At 40.7% G+C, this 23,435-nt stretch overlaps 1 protein-coding gene across 6 annotated transcripts in view; it reads left to right on the top strand.

The window, feature by feature from the left end:
- RAD51B (RAD51 paralog B) overlaps nucleotides 1–23,435 on the top strand; it is a 750,762-nt gene that overhangs the window by 430,740 nt on the left and 296,587 nt on the right. For all 6 annotated transcript variants that reach the window (XM_073242228.1, XM_073242226.1, XM_073242231.1 and 3 more), the window contains one exon: nucleotides 10,022–10,118. In XM_073242228.1, coding sequence (XP_073098329.1) covers nucleotides 10,022–10,118 — 97 coding nt within the window. The remainder of the gene's footprint in view (nucleotides 1–10,021; nucleotides 10,119–23,435) is intronic.

The following is a 23,435-nucleotide window of genomic DNA, read 5'->3' as shown; positions in this document are numbered from 1 at the left end:
ATTTCTAGTTCAAATGTACCTGGAGCATCTTGCAGCCAAGTGGGCAGTACAAGGAAGCTGTGGGAGTAGGTGGTCTCTCTGTATATAAGTCAAATGGAGACAATATAATTATATAAAGTTAGTTTATATATTCTTTATATATATAGGGCTACCTGCTTCCCCCAGTAGGTTGATTATTCTCCCTCCTGAAGAGTAAACTTTAAGCAGATTCCATCTTCTCCTGGCTTCGTGTGAAATCATGACCATTAAAAAAACCCATCTTTCCCTTAGCCCAGGAGTCCCACTCTGGCCTTTGGATTTGTAGTTGATGGTAGCAGGGGTGTGTTGCATGTTCTAAGTAAGCCATACTTTTAGAGAAATGGCAAAATAGCAGATGGAATTTCAGTTAAATTTTTGTTGCTTTCTGAACATAACTGCAGATATTTGTTCTTAGCAGTAGCCATATGCCAGTAGAAGGGAATCAGGCATGGGTTTTCTGTCTCAACAAACAAGGTATACATCAGCAAAGGAGAACTACAGACAATGATAGGGACTAACATTAAGCATTTACCAGTAGTCAGGTACAGTGCTAGGGACTTTATATGCGTACCCAGTTTAGTGAAACCCTGTGAGTCAAGTGTTATCATACCTGAGATGTTATGAAACTTGCCCAATGTCACAGAGCTAGTAAATGGTAGAACCCAGGATCTTAATTCAAGTCTGTCTGATTTCCAAGCCCGCACTCTAACTACTGGGCAAACTGCTCTTGCATGAATTTATCGCCAAGCAGCAGAAGCCCCAGTCTTCCCAGTGGAGCAACGCAGCAGGGAAGCCCTTCTGAAGTGTCAGTCAGAACTCATTTTTGGAGACCAGATAGTGTTAAGACTCCATTTATAACTTGTAACAGTATTTTATATGTTATTTTAAGAGTGTAGTTTTCTAGATTTCCGCAGAGGACAGCCTTCTATAGCCTTTTGCCCAAGTTGTGATTATTAGTAATTGATGCTATTTGGAAATGTTTCCACTCCATCATTTTGCTGACTATGGATTTAGTAAACCCCAACAATTTAGTAAGGAGGTGCAATTACCAGACTCCTGAGTTCGGTTGCTAGGCTTCCCGTCAGTGGTTTGGCTCTGGCTCTCCCAACTCATGATGAAAAGGGAGAAGATTAGTAGCAAAGGCCTGAGAAGCATGTTTTCCTGCCACTGGAGAGTGAAAATGTTTTCTTCTGCATTCACTCTTCCACTGGAAGTGGAAATGGGCTGGGTATCATCTGAGGTACATCAGCACTTTGATTTGGGGCTCTGCAGGGTATAATGTTAAGTTCTACACAGTAAAACCATCATCTCAGTACAAGTATAGAAACAGTGAAATAATCATGAAATTGAGAAAATTTGGTCTGAATATTTTAGTAAAGGCCTTATCTTTTAACTAGCAAGTTTCTAAAGAAGATGTACAGTGCCTTTACCTCTCTATTTCCCCTGTATGTAGGGTGATGTGCTTTGCATGATAGGTATTCAATCATTTTTTTCCTCATTACTGTTAGCATATCACAAGAGTTCTATTAATTTTCATATCATCTTTTAGAAGAATCCTCTAAAAAATAGAGCTTACCTATTTAGATCTCTCACAAGCTTCACATTTTTCTTACCACCATGACAGACAGATACATTGTTTTGTTCATTGGTGAATAAAGCACAGAGTTTTTTCAAAGCAATGCTAATCTCTTATTGACCTTCTTTTTTTTTTTTAGGTGAGATTTGATTTTTTTTAAATTAAGGTATTGATACACACTCTTATGAAGGTTTCACAAGAAAAACAATGTGGTTATTACATTCACCCCTATTATCATGTTCCCCCAATACCCCATTGTAGTCACTGTCCATCAGTGTAGTAAGATGCCACAGAGCCCTATTTGTCTTCTCTGAGCTGCACTGGCCTTCCTGTGACCCCACACACATCATGTGCACCAATCACGATACCCCACAATCTCCTTCTCCCTCCCTCCCCCACCCCTCCTCTTTGATAACCACTAGTCCCTTCTTGGAGTCTGTGAGTCTTCTGCTATTTTGTTCCTTCAGTTTTGCTTTGTTGTTATGCTCCACAAATGAGGGAAAACTTTTGGTATTTGTCTTTCTCTGCCTGACTTATTTCACTGAGCATAATACCCTCCAGCTCCATCCATGTTAATTCAAATGGTAATATTTGTTTCTTTCTTAAGGCTGAATAGTATTCCATTGTGTATATGTACCATATCTTCTTTATCCATTCATCTATTGATGGGCACTTAGGTTGTTTCTTGGCTATTGTAAATAGTGCTGTGATAAACATAGGGATGCATATGTCTTTTTGAATCTGAGAAGTTGTTTTCTTTGGGTAAATTCGTAGGAGTGGAATTCCCAGGTCAAATGATATTTCTATTTTTAGATTTTTGAGGAACCTCCATATTGCTTTCCACAATGGTTGAACTAGTTTACATTCCCACCAGCAGTGCAGGAGGGTTCCCCTTTCTCCACATCCTCACCAGTATTTGTTGTTCCTAGTCTTTTCTATGTTGGCCACCCTAACTGGTGTGATGTGATATCGCATTGTGGTTTTTATTTGCATTTCCCTAATAATTAGCAATGTGGAGCACCTTTTCATGTGCTGTTCGCCATCTGAATTTCTTCTTTGGAGAATTGTCTGTTCATATCCTCTGCCCATTTTTAATCAGGTTATTTGCTTTTTGGATGTTGAGGCGTGTGAGTTCTTTATATATTTTTGATGTTAACCCCTTGTCGGTTATGTCATTTACAAATATATTCTTCCATATTGTAGGATGCCTTTTTGCTCTGCTGATGGTGTCCTTTGCTGTACTGAAGTTTTTTTAGCATGATATAGTCCCATTTGTTCATTTTTTATTTTGTTTCCCTTGTGTGAGGAGATGCGTTCAGGAAAAAGTTGCTTAAGTTTATGTTCAAGAGATTTTTGCCTGTATTTTCTTCTAAGTTTTATGGTTTCATGACTTACATTCAGGTCTTTGATCCATTTTGAGTTTACTTTTGTGTATGGGGTTAGACAGTAATCCAGATTCATTCTCTTGCATGTAGCTGTCCAGTTTTGCCAACGCCCGTGTTGAAGAGGCTGTCATTTCTCCATTGTATATCCATGGCTCCTTTATCATATATTAATTGGGTTTATGTCAGTGCTCTCTAGTCTGCTCCAGTGATTTATGGGTCTGTTCTTGTGCCAGTACCAAATTGTCTTGATTACTGTGGCTTTGTAGTAGAGCTTGAACTTGGGGAGCATAATCCCCCCACTTTATTCTTCCTTCTCAGGATGGCTTTGGCTATTCAGGGTCTTTTGTGGTTCCATATGAATTTTAGAATGATTTGCTCTAGTTCATTGAAGAATGCTGTTGGTATTTTGATAGGGATTGCATTGAATCTGTAGATTGCTTTAGACAGGATGGCCATTTTGACAATATTAATTCTTCCTATCCATGAGCACGGGATGTGTTTCCATTTATTGGTATCTTCTTTAATTTCTCCCATGAGTGTCCTGTAGTTTTCAGAGTATAAGTCTTTCACTTCCTTGGTTAGGTTTTTTCCTAGGTATTTTATTCCTTCTGATGCAATTATGAATGGAATTGTTTTCCTGACTTCTCTTTCTGCTAATTCATCATTAGTGTATAAGAATGCAACAGATTTCTATGTATTAATTTTTTATCCCACAACTTTGCTGAATTCAGATATTAGACCTAGTAGTTTGGGAGTGGATTCTTTTTTTTTTTTTTTTTTTTTTACTATTCAATATTTATTGGAAATCAAAACAATGTGATAATCTGAGAACAAGAAGAGGTGTACAGAATGGAAAAAGAAAACTGTCTTTATTTGAACATGACATGATGATCTACATAGAAAAGAAAATAAATGGACAAACTAGGGAGTGGATTCTTTATGGTTATGTACAACATCATGTCATCTGCAAACAGAGACAGCCTTCTTTACCAATCTGGATGCCTTTTATTTCTTTGTGTTATATAATTGCCATGGCTAGGACCTCCAGAACTATGTTGAATAAAAGTGGGTAGAGCATCCTTGTCTTGTTCCCAGACTTAAAGGAAAAGCTTTCAGCTTCTTGCTGTTAAGTATGATGTTGGCTGTGGGCTTGTCATATATGGCCTTTATTATGTTGAGGTACTTGCCCTCTATACCCATTTTGTTGAGAGTTTTTATCATGAATGGATGTTGAATTTTGTTGAATGCTTTTTCAGCATCTATGGAGATTATCACGTGGTTTTGTCCTTTTTGTTAATATGGTGGATGATGTTGATGGGTTTTCAAATATTGTACCATTCTTGCAACCCTGCAATAAATCCTTCTTGATCATGGTGTATGATCCTCTTGATGTATTTTTGAACTTAGTTTGCTAATATTTTGTTGAGTATTTTTGCATCTGTGTTCATCGAGGATATTGGTCTGTAGTTTTCTTTTTTGGGGTGTCTTTGCCTCGTTTTGGTATTAGAGTGATGCTGGCCTTGGAGAATGAGTTTAGCAGTATTCCCTCCTCTTCTACTTTTTGGAAAACTTTAAGGAGGATGGGTATTAGGTCTTCTCCAAATGTTTGATAAAATTCAGCAGTGAAATCATCTGGTCCAGGGATTTTGTTCTTAGGTAGTTTTTTGATTACCAATTCAATTTCATTGCTGTTAATTGGTCTATTCAGATGTTCTGTTTCTTCCTGGGTCAGCCTTGGAAGGTTGTATTTTTCTTGAAAGTTGTCTAGTTCTTCTGGGTTATCCAGTCTATTAGCATATAATTTTTCATAGTATTCTCTAATAGTTCTTTGTATTTCTGTGGTGTCCATAGTGATTTTTCCTTTCTCATTTCTGATTGTGTTTATGTGTGTAGACTCCCTTTTTTTCTTGATAAGTCTGGCTAGGAGTTTATCTATTTTGTTTATTTTCTCAAAGAACCAGCTCCTGCTTTCATTTATTTTTTCTATTGTTTTATTTTTCTCGATTTTATTTATTTCTGCTATAATCTTTATTATGTCCCTCCTTCTACTGATTTTGGGCCTCATTTGTTCTTCTTTTTCTAGTTTTATTAATTGTGAATTTCAAGTGTTCATATGGGATTGTTCTTTCCTGAGGTAGGCCTGTATTGCAATAAACTTCCCTCCTGGCACCACCTTCGCTACTTCCCACAGATTTTGTGGTGTTGAATTATTGTTGTCATTTGTCTCCATATATAGCTTGATCTCTGTTTCTATTTGGTCACTGATCCATTGATTATTCAGGATCATGTTCTGAAGCCTTCATGTGTTTGTGGGCTTTTTCGTTTTCTTTGTGTAATTTATTTCTAGTTTAATACCTTTGTGGTCTGAGAAGCTGGTTGGTACAATTTCAATCTTTGAATTTACTGAGGCTCTTTTTGTGGCCTAGTATATGATCTACTCTTGAAAATGTTCCATGTGCACTTGAGAAGAATGTGTATCCTGTTGCTTTTGGATGGAGTGTTCTGTAGATGTCTGTTAGGTCCAACTGTTCTAATGTGTTGTTCAGTGCCTCTGTCTCCTTATTTATTTCCTGTCTGGTTGATCTGTCTTTTGGTGTGTTGAAGTCTCCTAAAATGAATGCATTGCATTCTATTTCCCCCTTTAATTCTGTTAGTATTTGTTTCACATCTGTAGGTATCCTGTGTTGGGTGCATGTATATTTATAATGGTTATATCCTCTTGTTGGACTGACCCCTCTATTATTATGTAATGTTCTTCTTTGTGTCTTGTTGCTTTGTTTGTTTTGAAGTCTATTTTGTCTGATACAAGTACTGCAACTCCTGCTTTTTCTCCCTATTAGTTGCATGAAATATCTTTTTCTATCCCTTTACTTTCAGTCCATGTATGCGTTTGGGTTTGAAGTGAGTGTCTTGTATGCAGTATATAGATGGGTCTTGTTTTTTTATCCATTCAGTGACTCTATGTTTTTTGATTGGTGTATTCAGAACATTTACATTTAGGGTGATTATCGATAGGTATGTACTTTTTGCCATTGCAGGCTTTAGATCTGTGGTTACCAAATGTTCAAGGGTAATTCCCTTACTATCTCACAGTCTAATTTAACTCACTTAGTATGCTATTACAACCACAACCTAAAGGCTCTTTTTTTTTTTACTCCTTTTTCTTCCTCCTCCATTCTTTATATATTAGGTATCATATTCTGTACTCTTTTTCTATCTCTTGATTGGCTTTGGGGATAGTTGATTTCATTTTGCTTTGCTTTGTAATTAATTATTCTACTTTCTTTACTGTGTATTTATTTCCCCTGGTGACAGCTATTTAGCCTTAGGAACACTTCTATCTATAACAATCCCTCCAAAATGCACTGTAGTCATGGTTTGTGGGAGGTAAATTCTCTCAGCTTTTGCTTATGTGAAAATTGTTTAATCCCTCTTTCAAATTTAAATGATAATCTTGCCAGATAGAGTATTCTTGATTCAAGGCCCTTCTGCTTCATTGCATTAAATATATCATGCCACTCCCTTCTGGCCTATAAGGTTTCTATTGAGAAATCTGATGATAGCCTGATGGGTTCTCCTTTGTAGGGATCTTTTTTCTCTCTCTAGCTGCTTTTAAAAGTCTGTCCTTATCCTCGATCTTTGCCATTTTAATTATTATATGTCTTGTTTTTGTCTTCCTTGTGTCCCTTGTGTTGGGAGATCTGTGCACCTCCATGGCCTAGGAGACGATCTCCTTCCCCAAATTGGGGAAGTTTTCAGCAATTACCTCCTCAGTGACACTTTCTATCCATTTTTCTCTCTCTTCTTCTTTTGGTACCCCTATAATGCAAATATTTTACCATTTGGAGTGCTCACATAGTTCTCTCAATATTCTTTCATTCCTAGAGATCCTTTTTTCTCTCTGTGCCTCCACTTCTTTGTATTCCTCTTCTCTAATTTCTATTCCATTTACCGTCTTTTCTACTATGTTTAATCTGCTTTTAAATCCCTTCATTGTATGTTTAGTTTCAGATATGGAATTTCTTAATGATTGAATCTCCATCCTAAATTTGTCTCTGAGTTCTTGAATATTTTTCTGTACCTCAATGAGCATGTTTATGATTTTTATTTTGAACTGTCTTTCAGGAAGATTGGTGAGTTCAGTTTCACTTGGACCTTTTTCTGGTGTTTGTGAGATTTTGGTCTGAACCAGGTTCCTTTGATGTTTCATATTTGTATGTGGTGCCCTCTAGTGCCCAGAAGTTCTAGTGTCTGGAGCTGCTCAGCCCCTGAAGTGATGTCAGGGGTTTGCATGGGAGTGGCGCTGGTGCCTGGCAGGAGTAAAGAGCTATTTTCTCCTTCCCGGGTGCAGTGCCTCTCTCCACTGTCAGAACCAGTGGGCCAAGCACAGAGGTGTAAGCCTCTGTGCTTTGCATTTGTAGCTGCCATAGTTGCAGCCTCCCTCTGCCTGGCCTGATGCCAGGGCAGGGACTGCCAGTTTGCAAGCCTGTGCCGGCAGGCCAGGTGAAAAGTGCAGCAGACTGTGTATCACAGTGGGAGGCTTTGGAGCTAAGCACCTAGTCAGGGTGATGGAGTGCCTGAAGCTCCTGAAAGTTCCCAACCTGCTGAGCAGAGCACACCCAGTCAACTTTGTCCACCTATCCCTTCTCCCACATAGCAAGTTCCATGCAGTCTCCACCCCTTCAGAAGCCCTCTCGCTGCTAGGAAGCCTCTCAGACCACCCACCTTTCCTTTGTCTCAGAGCAGCCAGATGTGGATCCCTGTCCTCCGCAATGGCTGGAATCTCAGTTTCTCCAAGTATTCTGCCTGTATTAGCTTTCCAACCCCACTAATCTCCAGAGCACCATGCAATGTAGGTTTGTGCTCCCAAAGGAGATCTCCAGGGCTGGGTGGTTAGCAGTCCTAGGCTTCCACCCACTCCCCACTCCATTTCTCTTCCTCCCACAGGTGAGCTGGGGTGTGGGAAGGGCTTGGGTCCTGCTGGCTCAAGGCTTTGGTATGTTACCCTATTTCATGAGGTCTGCTCTTTTCTCCAGGTCTATGCAGTAGGCACAGACTTCTTTCCTGTTACTCTTTTAGGATTAGTTATATTAACTGTATTTTCATATTATGTGTAGTTTTGGGAGGAGTTCTCTGTTTCATCTCTGATACTGCCATCTTTCATCTCCACCCTCTTATTGGTCTTCTTTTAGCTATCTTTTTCTTACTGAGATTTTTACACACATCCTTTGCAATTAAGTAAAACTTAGGAAAGACTAAGATTGGTAGAAATGATTAGGTACTAAACTATGTTCTGTTGTAGAGAATTGTGATTTAGTGTTCTATTATTAGATCCAATTGTCTGAGGCATGTGGCATATACTAATTTATTAACCTGTATAGTATCATAACAATTGTTTCCATTTATTGAATATTAATATGTGCCAGGCACTTTGTTACTGTACATTATGTTGATTATCATATTTAATTTTCATAACAATTCTGTAAGATAGGCATTAAAATATAAACAGATAAATCCAAAGGTTTAAGTAACTTTCACAAGTTCACAGTGTCAGAGGCAGAATTTGAACACAGGTTCACTGGACTCCAAAGCCCATGCCCTTTGGACATTACAAAGAGAAATGAACATCATTCCTTAGTCATATTCCTGGATATGAATATTTGTTTCTTAAATGAGCAGGCTGTTATTTGACCATGTAAAGCCATTGAAACTGAAGTGATATCATATGCAATTTTTACCAGTCCAGATGAAAAGTTGCAATACAAAAGAACATGACGGATAGGATCAGTAAATACTCAGTGGAACGCTGCAAAATCTGATCATCACTTCAGAGTAGCTAGAAACTCAAGAGCTTGGAAAGGTTGTCTTTGCTAATAGAGTACCTCTACCTTTATTTCCTTACCTAACCTCACCATTGTGCCCCTCCTCAACCCTCAGTTAAGCTGCCATTGGTATTGGATTGATAACGTCTTTGGTTCATTCGAGAGACAGCAACAGAGGTGTGGCTGAAGAGCTGGACAATGCAGAATGGAAACAATTCCTATTTCTGTTCAAATCAGGGTGGCAATAAAACCAGAGCCAGCCCTCAGGACAGACCAAGATGGTCTGACAGGGTGCTTATTCCAGATACTAAATGCCTGGTACATCACCAGGGAATACCCGTGACGGGAACACTCAGACCTCGGATAATGCTTGTGGTGTTATCATGTTGCAGCTTTCCAGGAAAGAATCTGTATTTTATTCTTCCTTTAGGTTTCTAAACAATAAAGGAAATTCTGTAGATGGGGATTAAGAATACAAATGAGGATTCTTTGAAGAGAAAGAATAGTTTCTTGACTGAACCAAATGTGAAAATATTGTGTGGCATGGAATTGCATGCATTAGATAATTTGAGAGTTCTTTTTAGGAACTTTAAATGTTATGAACTTTATTTTGCATAAATAAGATTATATTAGTTTTCGCTTTAAATGAAGAGTGAGACTTTGGAGTTCTTTTGTTAGAATTCAACTAATTTAGAAGAAGAGTGTTATTCCTTTACAGGTATATCTTAACTCCAATTTCACAAATTTGGAAATAAAATTGTGACTTTTAAGTTAGCAAGGAAGAAACCACAGGCATCCAAATTTTAAGTGATGGCTTTTATTCAGCACTAGTAATTTCTTCGGTTGTAAATATAATCTTAAAATTTAAAGGTTGAAAAAATGTGTATGTACAAACCTTATTTCTTTGGTTAGCCTTCTCTTATTTAACTAATATGACAACATCTCTCAATTTCAGTTTATTTAGCATTTAGAAAGAATTGACTAGTGGTTTAAGCTCTGAAAAATGTCAGCCTATTTCCTCCATTTTCTGTGTTTTGAATGACCTACAGGCTTTGCTAGATATTCTGGCTTAAAGATAAAATTGATGAAAGTCAGAGCTAGAGTTTTCCTACCTGTGTACTTACCAGTCTTCCCCTAAACCACAGTCTTTTGATAGTTGTAATAATTAATTTGGCCTTCTCTCTCCTCCCCTCCCCTACCTTCTCCCTGTCTGTTCACAGGTTATCTTGACGAATCAAATTACAACCCATCTGAGCGGAGCCCCAGCTTCTCAGGCAGACCTGGTGTCTCCAGCTGATGATTTGTCCCTGTCTGAAGGTAAGGGATCTGTCCTAGAGAGTTGGAAACTTGACACTGACATACAGCCCCACCGCCTCTCCATCTCCTGTTGAGAGCTGGGAGATGGGGCTAATAGGCCCTGGCCAGTGAACCCCGCCAAAGCCTGGCAATTTGGACTCAGCCACTTTTCCTGGCATCTGATCCTTTATTTTTAAACAGTCTCACCCTGTCTGTAAGTGAGCTTCCTTTTTCACTCGACTGAGTGATCCTCACAGGCATCTATCACCTCTCTCTTGAGGCTTGTCACTCCTCTGGAGGCTGCTTTGGGTCCTGAGTATGAAGGCTAGTGAACTGCTCAATGGCTTTGTTTTTGAGACGGATGCTCAAAAGCTCGCTTTCCCCACTGGTCCTATAGCAATTTGGCCTTTGGTTGGTGCTGGCCTATTTTTGGACTGGCAAAAAGGGTACACCAGCAGCATGCACTGGAGTTGTGACATTCCTGACCACCTTTACAGAAAGATTAAGAAAAAATCTCCACATTGGTAAATCTGCAAAATTTTCTCCACCCTCTGATGCTAGCAAAGGTCAGGCTGTCTATAGTTTACGTAGCTAGGGAAATTACACAACGGAGCCAGTGGGTGGTTTCTAGTTTTATTGAAAGTTCTTACTTGACAGATTTCTGAGTTCTGCTAGTGGTAGTTAATTTCTCCCAGGGAAGGGCCCAGGCCCTTCTGCACTTCCCAGTTTCTGAGAATTATTCGTGGTGGAGTATGTGGGACTTCTATGTCTAGCAAGGCTCCTGACTACCCAGGTGGTCTTCTGGTTTATAGTCTCAAAAATTGGAAGAACCACACCTCTGCTTTTTGGTGGTATTTTTCAGAGTGAAAACTAATTATTTACTTACAAAAATTACAAAATGCTCTGCATGCCTAATTTCCACATCCCATGATATATTCTCATGCCCTCATCACTGGGACTGAAATACTGAGTCACTTACTGTGCCTCCCTCCTTACAGGCTTTTCAACATCATGTCTTCCTGGTTCTTCTTTCCAAATATATATCTCCTCTGTCCCCACTTTTTTGTAATTTGTATTGTAATCAGCTTACTAGATGCATAATTGGATTATTTTAATAAATTTCAAAATGGCCGTCCCAACACCAGCCTCTACCATTTCCATTCTGCCACTACCAAATCAAACATTCCCAGTCCAGCTTCCTTTTATTCTGTCACTCTCCTACTCAGAAATCTTGAGATTGCTATGGCTCATTTTCCTGGAATGGGCTAAAATCAATAAACTGATTTAAAAATACTCAGGATTTTGTGGTTTGTTAGCTTGAAATCAGCCAAAGTGAAAGTATTTACACCATGGAAATCAGCAGATGCTAAAAATCAGGTTTTTCCCTTTTTCTTTTCTTTTGCCTGAATCAGCTTCCAAAACACTCCTAGAGGAAGGTAATGTCTTTTAACTCCTCATAGTCTGTCCTTTCTGTCCTGTTCACCCTCGGTTCTTGCCAGTACCTTAGGTGAAGCTCCTATACCATGGGTGCCAACTTTCTGCCTTGTACTCCCCGCTCCTGCCTCCCTGCCTCTGCAGAGACAGCTCACCATGCTCTCTCGAATGACATTTCCCTTTTCCACTTTTACTATGTCTTTCCTTCCCAAATCCTCCTAACTCCTTCCAAGTTTATTGAAAGACCATCTCTCCTGCAAAACCTTCTCTCTTGTTCCAGTCTGCACTGGCCTCACTCTCTTCCTTCTCCATGGACCTTCTACCTGCTCAGCTATATAAAGAAAAGTTCTAGAAAAATAAATTTAACCTCTTATGGTTTCCCTAGTGGATTGGCAGATTTGTTAAAGGACACAGGCTATCTTATATTCCTCTTGTGTCCATTTTATGCCTTCTACTCCCCATGACTTGCAAAGTTATGGGCACATAGTAGGCACCAAATAAATCCTGAACAAATACCATAGTAAATACTTTATAAGAACAGTAACCATGAGAGTCATATAAAGCCCTTGTGAACATGGTTGAAAATTGTTGTTATAATTATTTCACACACACATGCAAACACACACACATATCCAGCTTTGTGGAGAAGAAAATATCTTGTTTCCTTATTAAAAACCTGTAAGTGGTAGCACTTTGCTTTGTCTTGGCTTCCTGGTTTATCTGAAGCAAAGAAGAGGAGCAAAAACAGATACAAATGAAATTGTTTTGGGCTCCAGTTGTAACCTCCTCAAGAAAGTGGTAAAGCTGTATTCATGGCAAGGGGAGGGTTAGCAGCTCAACCTTAAACACCTTGTTCTTATTATGAAATCCAAAGGAGATTGGAAACAATACATTTTTCTAGAACTTTTCCTTGTGTAGCTGAGTAGGTAAAGAGGCTATAGAGAGAAATGTTTCTCCTGTAGTCTATAATGAAGTTCCTTGCCAGTGAAATAAAATAGACAAATTCCTTAGGACATTTATGCCTATTCAAATCTATTGCAATGATTACAAATGCTACTGTGACTATTACGTATAAATTGCTTTGTTATTTCCAGCATCTGTTGTATCAGCTATGCTGTTGTTATTTAGCTCTGTGATCTTGGGCAGGTCTTTTAATGACTTTGGACCTCAGTTTTTTTCTGTTAAATGACAGGTTGGATGAATATAAGATTGTTCAAGTCTTTTCTGGCTGTATCATTGTGAGATCATGATGTGGGCCTGAAGATCAGGAGCATTCACTCATTGATGGTGTTTTAAAATTCTGATTTACAGAGCCGGAAGAATGGCCGTATAGATTAGCATGAGAGAAAGGATGTTCAGGAATCTTGCCATTGATACTTTGGCATAACTATAATAGTGTCCTTTCCTCATATTGCTACTTCTTTTTTATTTTGAAAATACCTCTAGTCTAGTCTGTCTCTGTCTGTCTTTTGTGTTCTCTTTCTCTCTCCCCCACACAAACGTGCACACAAGAAGTGTGGGCAGACCAGTGAGAGTGAGAAACAAGCTGTGATAGGGATGGGGTGAGCAAGGGCCACTCTGTCCTGTAATAGATTTCAGCTGCAGAGCAGAGGCCACTGCTTAACCAGGGCTCCTTTGAAACCAGTTGTGGGGTGAGAACAAGAGGCCAAGAGCAGCTAGCGATAAAATGATCTGAGTGGACCTGAGAGAAGTACCCAGCAGGGGCTGATTCAGGGAAATGAAGTCCCTTCTGCTCTGACGCAGAGCAGGGAATACAAGTGACCTGGCCCAACTGGGAGATCTCTTCCATGCCAGCAGATCCTGTACTATTAATATCTGCCAGCTGCAGGCCCAGAGCATCCCCCTGCTGAGATCAAAAGAGCTCCTATCTTAGCTGGAACAGGGTCATCTGCATGGGGCTGTAAAAGCGAGCCTGGGCTGGCTGCGGGACCTCTATGGGGGAGGAGAAGTCAGGAGATGGGGAGGTGCTCTCTCACGCTCCTTTAATCTCGGCTGACCAGCTGTTGCCCTCCCAGTGTTTGTAAAGTTGAGAGTTCTTTGTTTTTGTGTTGCTGGGGGTTTTTCCTTATTAAATTTGTGGCTGGGTTGTTGCTTGGATTATGTAGACCCATGTGCACTACTTAGGTTCATGGTACGATTCCCTTCATTGAGGTTTCATTCCACTGTTAAATTATCTATCTCCCATGTGGGAAAGTCAAAGAATGGAGAAGTGGACCCAGAGGCTGCGGACTTCCCTGACATTGCTCCTACGCTATAGCTTTGTGCCTTGAGAAAGAATGAGAGGGCAAATTGACTTGTCCCTATTTAGTTAAAATAACTCCTCATACTCCCAGTGTGCTTTTCAACTTTCAGCCTGCCATTCATAAACATTATTTCATTCAGTGGGGAGGATGGAACTTTCAAGACTTAAGCAAACTGACCAATGTTATACTGTGAACCTAAGGGCAGAAATCAGGATTTTTGGTTTTATAATCTGTATTGATCTTGACCAGGCACTGGGAGTCAAAGTATCTTCTTCAGTTTTTTGTTTTGTTGACAAAAATTCAGGCCACTAAGTTATTACAGGATTCAATGACTGGTTATTGAAGACATCACTGTGACTGTTATGTGGCCAAGGACATGTTTCTTGGGTGTCCTTGCCAATTCTTCCTGGTGTATTGAAGATACTAAGGATGATTGGATCTTGATCATAGGCAACATCCCTTATCCCTGTATTGATCAGCAGAGAAAGACTCTAATAGTCCAGCTGGCCTAAGACACCATATCCTTTTCTGAAGTCACTGGGATTTGAGTAGGACTGGCTGAGCCCCTGCCCACCCAGGCACAGTTACTAGGTAAAATTGATGTATGGCAAAGTGGGCCCTGTGCAAGATTGAAGTTATGCTCAACCTAGACCATTGGCTTTTTCCCTGCAGATTATTTTATGGGAGAATAGTTACTTCAGGGTGGTGACACAGTGCATTTCAGGAGCCCCAGATGGCTCCATGGAAAGGAAGACATTATGAAGCTGCTTTCGTGGCATTTCCAGCATCTGGCACGTTAGCATCTTTTTATCTGCATTAATAGTTTTTGATTGATAATAGCACTTAAAAACTAAAAATTAAAAGTGCATGGATGGGTCAAGGAAAGAACAGAAAGAAAAAGCAGCACTTACTAGAACCAAGAGTGGTTTCTCGTTTTAGTACTAGAAGCCTTTGTATTCGGGTGAACTGATGGCTGGTTTCCTGTGCAGGAGAAAGTATTTTGGGATTCATATTCCACAGCAAACCATCCTTGCAAAAAGCTGGAGCCCATTTGAAAGATTATATGCAAGTGCATGGCTTGTGTCTCTTTTAAAATAAGTTCAACAAGCAAGAACAGCCCAGAATGGTTGGGGCAAATCAAGGACTCATGGTTGTGAAAGAAGCAGACTTCAAAGCATGGTATGAATTTTCAAGTTTTATTTCCACTCTTGCTTTCCAGCTGGATCTGCTCTGGATTTACTGCAGGATGTTTGAAAATGTGGCTCCCTGCTAATCTCAGGCAGTTGCTATGATCAATGGTTTCTTTCATTTCCGATAAAAAACACTGGTGTTTCTGCTTAAATTGTGTGTACTTTCAGCTTTATTATTATAGTTGTAATTTATTGTCCAGCATTACCCAAATTTGTAATCCATTAACCGCAAACTTTGGGGTGGGTTGGTCAAGTTAGCAGAACCATCTCCACACTTTAGCGCCAAGGCCCTCCACGGCCCAGTCCCAAGCTAAATGTTCATTGATTTGGGCAAGACGGTGCACAAATGACCATAAGTGGAGCAGCTTTAGAACTCTACCTCTCAGGGGTATGGTGCAGGCTGGCTATAATTATTGCTTTGAAAACAGTGTCACCATGTGACTGCAAGGTTAATATTAACGACTGTGATCAACATTGTTAACATTAGCATTGCCATAGTATTTTAAAGTGTCTTAAAATGATGAATCACTTAATCCACCTCAAGCAGCTGAAGCATGAAGGAGAGAAGGAATTGCTCAAAGGCCACACAGCAAGTGAGAGGTGGTGGTACCGGGAACAGAAGTCAGAGGCCCTTCCATGAAATCCTAGATATGGGCCCTGCTGCCACTCAGGAGTGAGTTTTGGATAAAAATGTTTAAGTGTCCTGGTGACCTTTCAATTTTTGATTTCTAAGTTGCAGACATGTATCACACACAACTGCACATGTTTTTATGCACAGTGGGCACACACCTCCCACTGCCCCATTCTCCCTAGCATTCAAGAATCCATGGCACTTAGCTGAGTATGTGTTACTTCCAGTAACTGTTCAGATGCCAAGAGAGGCCTAATTTATAGAAAAAGATTAAAAACACCAAAAGCCTGTGGGGTTTAGCTAAAGAAAGCCAAAATATTATATGAGGTGGGGGAGGTAGAGTTGAGAGGGAATGGGCACAGTCTATAAATGTCAGAAAAGCTATAAATCTCAAACAGGAGAGGATTTTCAGCAGGGTGGCCAGGGGGCAATAGAACCAAGACTGAGGGATCAAAAGAAAAAAGGGAACATTGAAGTCAACCAGCAGTAAGTACCTCTTGGTCAGGAACTCTGTTTTGCTAGTGATGGTTTGCCAAAGAGAGACACATTTGAAGCACAAGGTGCATTAAGATCAAATTAGATGAGAGCCAGAGAGTTTTCTTTGGAAAGCAGTCTCATGGGAGGGCTGAGATAGACGTTTTCAAAGTATTTTCATCTTACCCTCAGACCCCTTCACTATTTAGGATTTACTGGCTGATTTCCCAGATCTGCACATGTTTCTGTTCATATCTCAGTGTCATGAAAGCAGAAGGGATGAGAACACCAAAGCCAGTTTTGTCAATGGCTTCAGCTACAGAGACAGGATGCCAAGAGATGATGTATCCTAGAGGGCTTCAGGTTGGAAGGATTCTCTCAGAAGAGATCCTTATTTCCCATCATTGAAGAGAATGCTGTAGCAAGTATGAGAGGCCTCTTAGTCAAAGATCATAAAGAAAAGAAGAATGGCTTGTTTCTAGGAGTAGTGGCCTAGAGGATAACTTAGTTTGTATTGTAATGTGGCATGAAAAACTCTCAGTGCATTTGTGATGTTTACAAGGGTTTGAGGAGGACTGTAAAAAGGCCTGGCAAGGTGGTCTGGCCAGCTCTGACCTACGTCCAGATCTCTCTGAGAGCTTTGTTTCTCTTCATTTTTCAGGTAAGTCACTCAATAAATGCTAATTGCATTAGATTGTATTTCATTCAGTCATACTGACATTTCCTATGCATTATTTGCATTCCTGCATATATTAGCATAGTTTTAGAGTTCTGTTACCTCTGAAAAAACATTTTGGCTAGATGAAGAGATTTTGAAATGCCTTCCAACCTGATGATTCCATGAATTGTGGAGCCCTTACTATATGCACTATATTGGTGTTACAGGAAGTCCAGAAATGAACAAGATATAGTCCCTATCCTCACAATATTTACAATGTAGTTAGAGAATAATTCTAAAGGAGAACAATATTAGGTAAAATAAGTGCTTTCAGTTAAGTATGGTATGCACCAAAGTCTTCAGGAATTAGAAAGAGGGGAACATCTCTTTCAGCGGAGGGGAATGTAAAGAGTCCAGGGAGGAAAGTGTACGCAATAGACCTTGAGGAAAGGATAGGATTCCAACGGGCAGCGAAGAGTATAGGTCAAAAAATGCTATGAACCAAGGCACTGAGTTCAAATGGGCCATGTTGGCTCTTATCTTACTATCGTTCTCCCCATCTCAAAATCTTTTTAGCCACATAGCCCAGTCTCTTGTTTCTCAAATTCACCAGTATTTCTGCCTCTGGGCTTTTGCACTTGCCGGTCTCACTGACTGGAGCACTTGTCCAGACTCTTCCTTGGCCTGCTTCCTTACCCCATTCACCCTTGCTTAAGTGTCATCTTCTCAGACGGTCTTCCTTCACCTCCCTAGGATAGAACCCTGACCCCGATTCTGTCCTCTATCCCCTAAGCCTGCTTTATTTTTCTTCATTGACATTACTACTGCCTGACCTTATATTATAATCTGTTCATGGGTTTATCGTCTGCCTCCTTTGCTTCCATATAATATCCTCAAGGACAGGGACTTTGTATTGTTCACTCCTTGGCTACCAGAGGGTACTCAGTACATATGGGATCTAGGTTGTGGGGAAATGCAGAATATGTGGGGAAGAGGCAAAGAACCTGGGGCTTGGTGTAAATGTAGGATGGGGCCAGACTTTGAATGCCAGATTGAATTTAGATTTTATGCTTGAAATGATCATGACTATGTACTCTGAAGACTATCTAGATGAGATGTGTGGAGTGGCTTAGAGATGGGGCGATTGGAGGTAAGGTGTGAATGAACTCATCACATATGTAGGGAAATGGGGCATCCAGTGTACACCAGGAACTATACTTAGTGCTGAGGGTACAGAGATGGAAGAATGACATTCCACATAGAGGATATATCCTTACCGAAGTTACGGTGCAAGAGCATGGTCATTTGAAGAACTGCCAATCACTCCTTGTGACTGGGAGTGCAGGGGGCATGTAGGAGGATGGCAAGGGGTGAGGCTTGAGAAGTAGGGAGTGTGAATCATGGCCATCTGGCATGCCATGTTAGGGAGTTAATAAGTTTTCCTGAAGCCCCTGTGAGAAGAATGTAAGGATAATCCAGTGAAAACATATCATTTCCTTGATGAACGTGATTGATGAGACTCATTTGACTGGCTAGGAGTGTTTCTCCATCCTCCCTCATAGTTTTGTGTGCATCCCTTCCAAAGCCACATGCTCAATCAAAGAAGACAGATAATCTCCCCAGATAGAGCAGGGCTGTTGCTCTGTCGAGGTTATGGAGTGGCTGTGTTTCCCCACCAGAACCCTTCTTCCAGTGGTTCTTACACTTACGCGTACTTCCGAATCACCTGGAGGGATTATTAATACACACATTTCTGGACTCCCAATCCCAGAGTTTCTGTCAGTCTGGGGAGGGGCCAGATCACTGGCATTTCTAACAAATTCCCGGCTCTTAATACTGGTAGGACCACACATTGGGGACCATTCTTTATTCACTCAGTCTTTTTTTCTATGCTAACACCAGAAATGCCAAGATGAATATGTCTCCTTCCAAGCTCTCAAGGAGACAATATCCTAAGAGAGAAGATGGGCATGTCGAAGGGGTGCCATCCGGACTCATGGCCACCATATGTCTCCACTGGGCCACCAGTGGTGTGTTCTGCAGGCTCTGTCTCAGGCCTGACAGAGGGGAGTTACCAGACTGTTTCAGGGCTCTTTTGGTAGTAAGAAAGAAAATGTCACTCAAGTTTGATTTTGAAAAGTCAGGACTATTAATAATAATAGTTGACATTATGGACCATATACTGTGTTCCTGGCATTGTATGTTTATAATTGCATTTGACTCTCACAACAACCCTCTGACGTGGATGGTGATCATTGTCTTGTTTTATAGTTGAAGTAACTGAGGCTTAGAGAGCAGCACAGTTAGTGGCAAAGCCAGGATTTCAGTCCAAGGAGTCAGACTCCAGAACATATTTTTATCTACTAAGTTCTTCTGTAAGGATACAATTGGGATTTCCATGGCTGTGTGCAAATAGGAACTAAAGCACACTCAGATTACATGGGAATTGGGAAGGGTGGAACTTAGGCCATTTTCTACATTTTTGTCATGCTTGCCATGGCTTTCCATGGCACTAACCCTTGACCTTATCATCTGATTGGCCCAGTTTACCTTTTCACACCTGATAATTCTGTGGATGGGTTGTTCTTTGGTCCAATCAGCCATGGCCAAGAAGTCATATGGTAAAGAACATGGCCAATGCACCTATCTTTTCAGACAAGTCTGTGGACAGGGGGCATTTCCCCCTTATTAAGGATTATGTATGAAAGGCAGATTCCTTTAAAAGGGAGTACCTATGAAGTGAGTACCCCAGTATAACTCCAGTTAAAGAGCTTTGTCCAACTAAGTAGATATTATTGTAAGTTGGCTTATAAATACAGATGTCTGTGTACCTCCATCCATCCCTCAGTCACATCTATTCTTAGAGTCTTCTCCTCCTTCTAGACAAATTTTTGGTGTTGCTACCTATTGCTAGTCCATACCTTCAAGCCAATAAACTCTTTTAAAAAAAAATTGAAAGCATTTTCTTTCTAGGTCCAGATAAATATCTGGCTCCTCTGATCCAATTTTCTTTATACCTACCATCAGCCCTGGAGTTTCTCTTCAGGGGCAGGGAGGTCTCTTCTGTGTATCCAGAACCCAACAGTTATTATTATATTATATTAATTGTTGAGAGTAGATATTATATACTCTCAATCTTTATTATCTGGTGAGCTCTGAGGCCTTAAGCTCACCGTGTTTGAGTTGCCTCCTATTCAGGGACATATGACAGGCAGAGTAGCACAGATTGTATTCCATGGTCAGCCATCATTTTCCACTGCTTAAGACAAGCCAGGAAAGCCAAGATGGCAGCTGGATAACTAGAATTTGTGAAGTGGAGGGCTCTTTATTTGTAAGTTATGTCCTTTCCATAATTTACCATATGCTGGAGCAGAATGACTCTGCCTGAAGGAGAGGATCTGAGTTTTATGCGTTGATTGTAGATGTGAATGTGCATGTACCGTCAGAGTGTGTGTGTGCTGTGTATTGGGGAGAGTTCCTGGTTTGAATAGAAGACACTGAGGCCTCTAATCTTAGGTTCTGATGTTGATTTTCTTAACCATGCTTCTATCTGTTAGGCCCATTAAAGCAGCTAAGAGAATCTAAGTTTCTTGGGAATATTACTTCCAGCCAGAGGATGGATGATACCCCAGTGAACAGGGGATTAAGGAGACAGATTTTGTTTTGTTTTTAAATACAATATGTAGATAAATGAGGCAAGAAAAGTGCCAGAATAAACTGCTTCTGAGTTGAGTAACAAGGAGAACACCCCCTCCAAGAGAGGTGTAGACCAGAGATAGAATAAATAATTAATATCTTTTAAAAGAGAAAGAAAACTAACATCAGTGAATAAGTGGCTGCCAGAACCTAAGGGGTGGAGTGAAGGCCCAGCCAGGAAGAACCTCCAGGCTCTTTCAGGAACCAAACTGGAACCAAGGCAAACAGCTTATACTTTGACATGACAGTACAAAACTAAGGTAAATCAGCAAGCGAATCGTGACATGGGGTCGTTAGAATGTCAGCTCCTTGAGGACGAGAATCTCTGTCTCTCTTGTTCACTACGAGCTCTCCAGAGCTTACCATACTGCCTGGTAACAGTACTTAACAAATATTTGATGAATGAATGTGGTGCCTACAGCTACAAGGGGCAGGGATCAATCAAAGAATTATTTAAAGCTTTAGATCTATATTAAACTTAAAGGAGCATGAAATACCATTGTGATTTTTCTTACCGACACATCATGTATGCTTCAAAATTCCTCCAAGGTGTAGTCGGCTTGAACTATGTATCTGCACTGAATGTGTGTGATAAATAACATTAGGCAGTGCAGGGAAAGTGTCAGAGAGGAAAGAACAGGAGCCTAATAACTCTGCTTATGAAGGAGAAATCTCAGCTCCACACGAGGGTGCTGACTGAAATAATTCAGTCTGATACACAGTAGGGATATTTATTAGGTGCCCACTGTCTGCTAGGTCCTATGGTAGGCAGACACTGGGAGTACAGAGACACAGAGACAGAAGCTACAGTCCCTGCTCTTTGGGGAGCTCACAGACAGGTGGTAGGGGGAAGTGTGATTTAACAAAGTAAATGAAGTGTGCTCAGTCGCTGTAGGCTCAGGACATTGCTGGGGAAGCAGATAAGAGCCCTGGTTTGGGGATGGGAATTCTCTAGGAAAGCTTTCCAGTGAGAAGATAGTGGATCTGGATCTTGAAACATCAATAGCAGCAGTACTCCTGACCAAGGGAAAAAACCATGTAATGGACTAGAGGCAGGATGCCATGGGAGGCCCATTATGGCTGGCACAGAAGGGAGTGGCACGAGGTTGGTCTCTATAAGAAGGGACCAGATTGTGAAAGGTCTCATCCATAACGCTGGTGAGTTTGAATTCTTTCCCAGGAATGACGGGGAGCCATTGAAACACAAGGTGACAGGATCTTTTTGTGTTTAAAGAGATTTCTCAGGCAGCAATTTACAGGTTAGAGGGGATGAGGATGGAACTAGAGAACATGATCTCTAGAGATTTTCATCTCTTTAAGGAGAATCACTTTTGGGTGGGAATAGCCCTAAATTTCTTAAGGCAATGGGAACTTTATAATAAGATTTAATGATCCTAAAGTCTGGGCAGCCAGGTCTGTTTTTGATTTCCCAACTCATCAACCAGGGAGAGAGTTCTTCAGTGCCTCAGGCTTCTGAGTGGCATCAGGTCAGCCCTGCATTTATCAAGGTGCCTTCTGGCTGGGAATGGCAATCTGTGATTCTTCGCTAGGTGATGATTTTTATACTAAACAGTGCTATGGAAATCAAAACGTTTTATGTTCCTTTTGCTAGCGATCAGAAAAATACATTGAGTACCTATTATGCACCAGGCACTGTACGAAGCATGAAAAATCTCAACAGCTTTGTGGGGTTCACTTATAACTGCATTTTAGAGACAAACTGAAGCACGGAGCATTTACATAGCTTGCTGATGATCAGCTAACTAGTGATTGGTTGGGGTTCAAACCTAGAGCATCTGGCTCCAGAGTCTGCTCTTGACCAGTACGATATGCTCAGCTCTACAAGGTGATAATACAGTAAGCTCACAGAGCTTATGATTATGTTTCTGTCTGTTGTTGCCAGAGTTGAGAGGGTTCCATGCTTCAATGCAGTAATTGTGGCTGTTTTTTTGGTTGTACCTTGAAATGTCTTGGCAGACAGACATTAGAGAAGCAGTGCGTTCAAACAGTAGATAAAATACTGCATTTAGAATTAGGAGACCTGTATTTAAGAGCCAACTCTGCCACAAACCATCTGTGTTATTTTGAGTAAGTCACTTAACTTTTCTGGGCCTCCGTCTCCTCAGCCACGTACATAGGGTCACGTACATAAGGTATGTTATTAGGCAACGCCTGTGGAGCTTGCTTCTTCAGAGGGCCGACTGAGACTTTCTTTGTCAAGATTCAGATAGATTTCTCTGTTTATCCTTTAAAGATGAACCAAGCAAACCCCAGGGGGGACCAGCTGCCCTGTGAGCATTTGGCACGTCCCTTTGTCACTGTTGTTGCATTGGTTATCTACAGCAGCATTCTTCATATTTTTGGAATCCACACCCATCATTTTTGAGCACACTACACCAAAATACGTAAAACTGTTATCTGTTACAGTGCTACTATACTATTAAGTCAAAACAAACCAGAAATAGAGGTTTTTTTTTAAATGAGGTAAATTCTAATATTTTCTCCCCACATTCCAATGAGTCATCATATGTATGCCTGCCACTGATGTCAGGGGGACAGTTCAAATTTCTCCCTTCCTTGTTTTCATTGCAAAGCACTTTACTGTCCCCAGAAGAGGGAGACTGGACCCCAAACTTGATCACTGGCTCTGTTATTTCAATCATTCATTCACTGAAGTAAACAGCATCTGTAATATGAAATGCTTGCTGGGTGTTCAGGGGTCACAAGAACAATACCAGGCTTGGCCTGTGCCCTCTAGAACATAAAGGCTAATTCTCATTTTTGTCAGCCTTTACTGGTTGGAACCCTAGAATTCCTGCATGCTGTGATGAAGCTAAACCTTATGCTGGCTGAATGTGTTGCACTGCAGTGAACAGGATAGGAAAAGGAAAGAAAATGAGGAAAAGGCCAGACTATGAGGCCCACACACACAACAGCACCGCCTGGTGAATTGCCAGGATGAGGAAGGCAGCTTTTTAATGTGAGAGGCGC

The sequence above is a fragment of the Manis javanica genome, chromosome 8 (genome assembly GCF_040802235.1).
Source record: "Manis javanica isolate MJ-LG chromosome 8, MJ_LKY, whole genome shotgun sequence".
In the NCBI taxonomy this organism is placed as follows: domain Eukaryota; kingdom Metazoa; phylum Chordata; class Mammalia; order Pholidota; family Manidae; genus Manis; species Manis javanica.
Note: the sequence above shows the minus strand (reverse complement) of the source record. Positions and strands in the feature narration are given on the sequence as shown.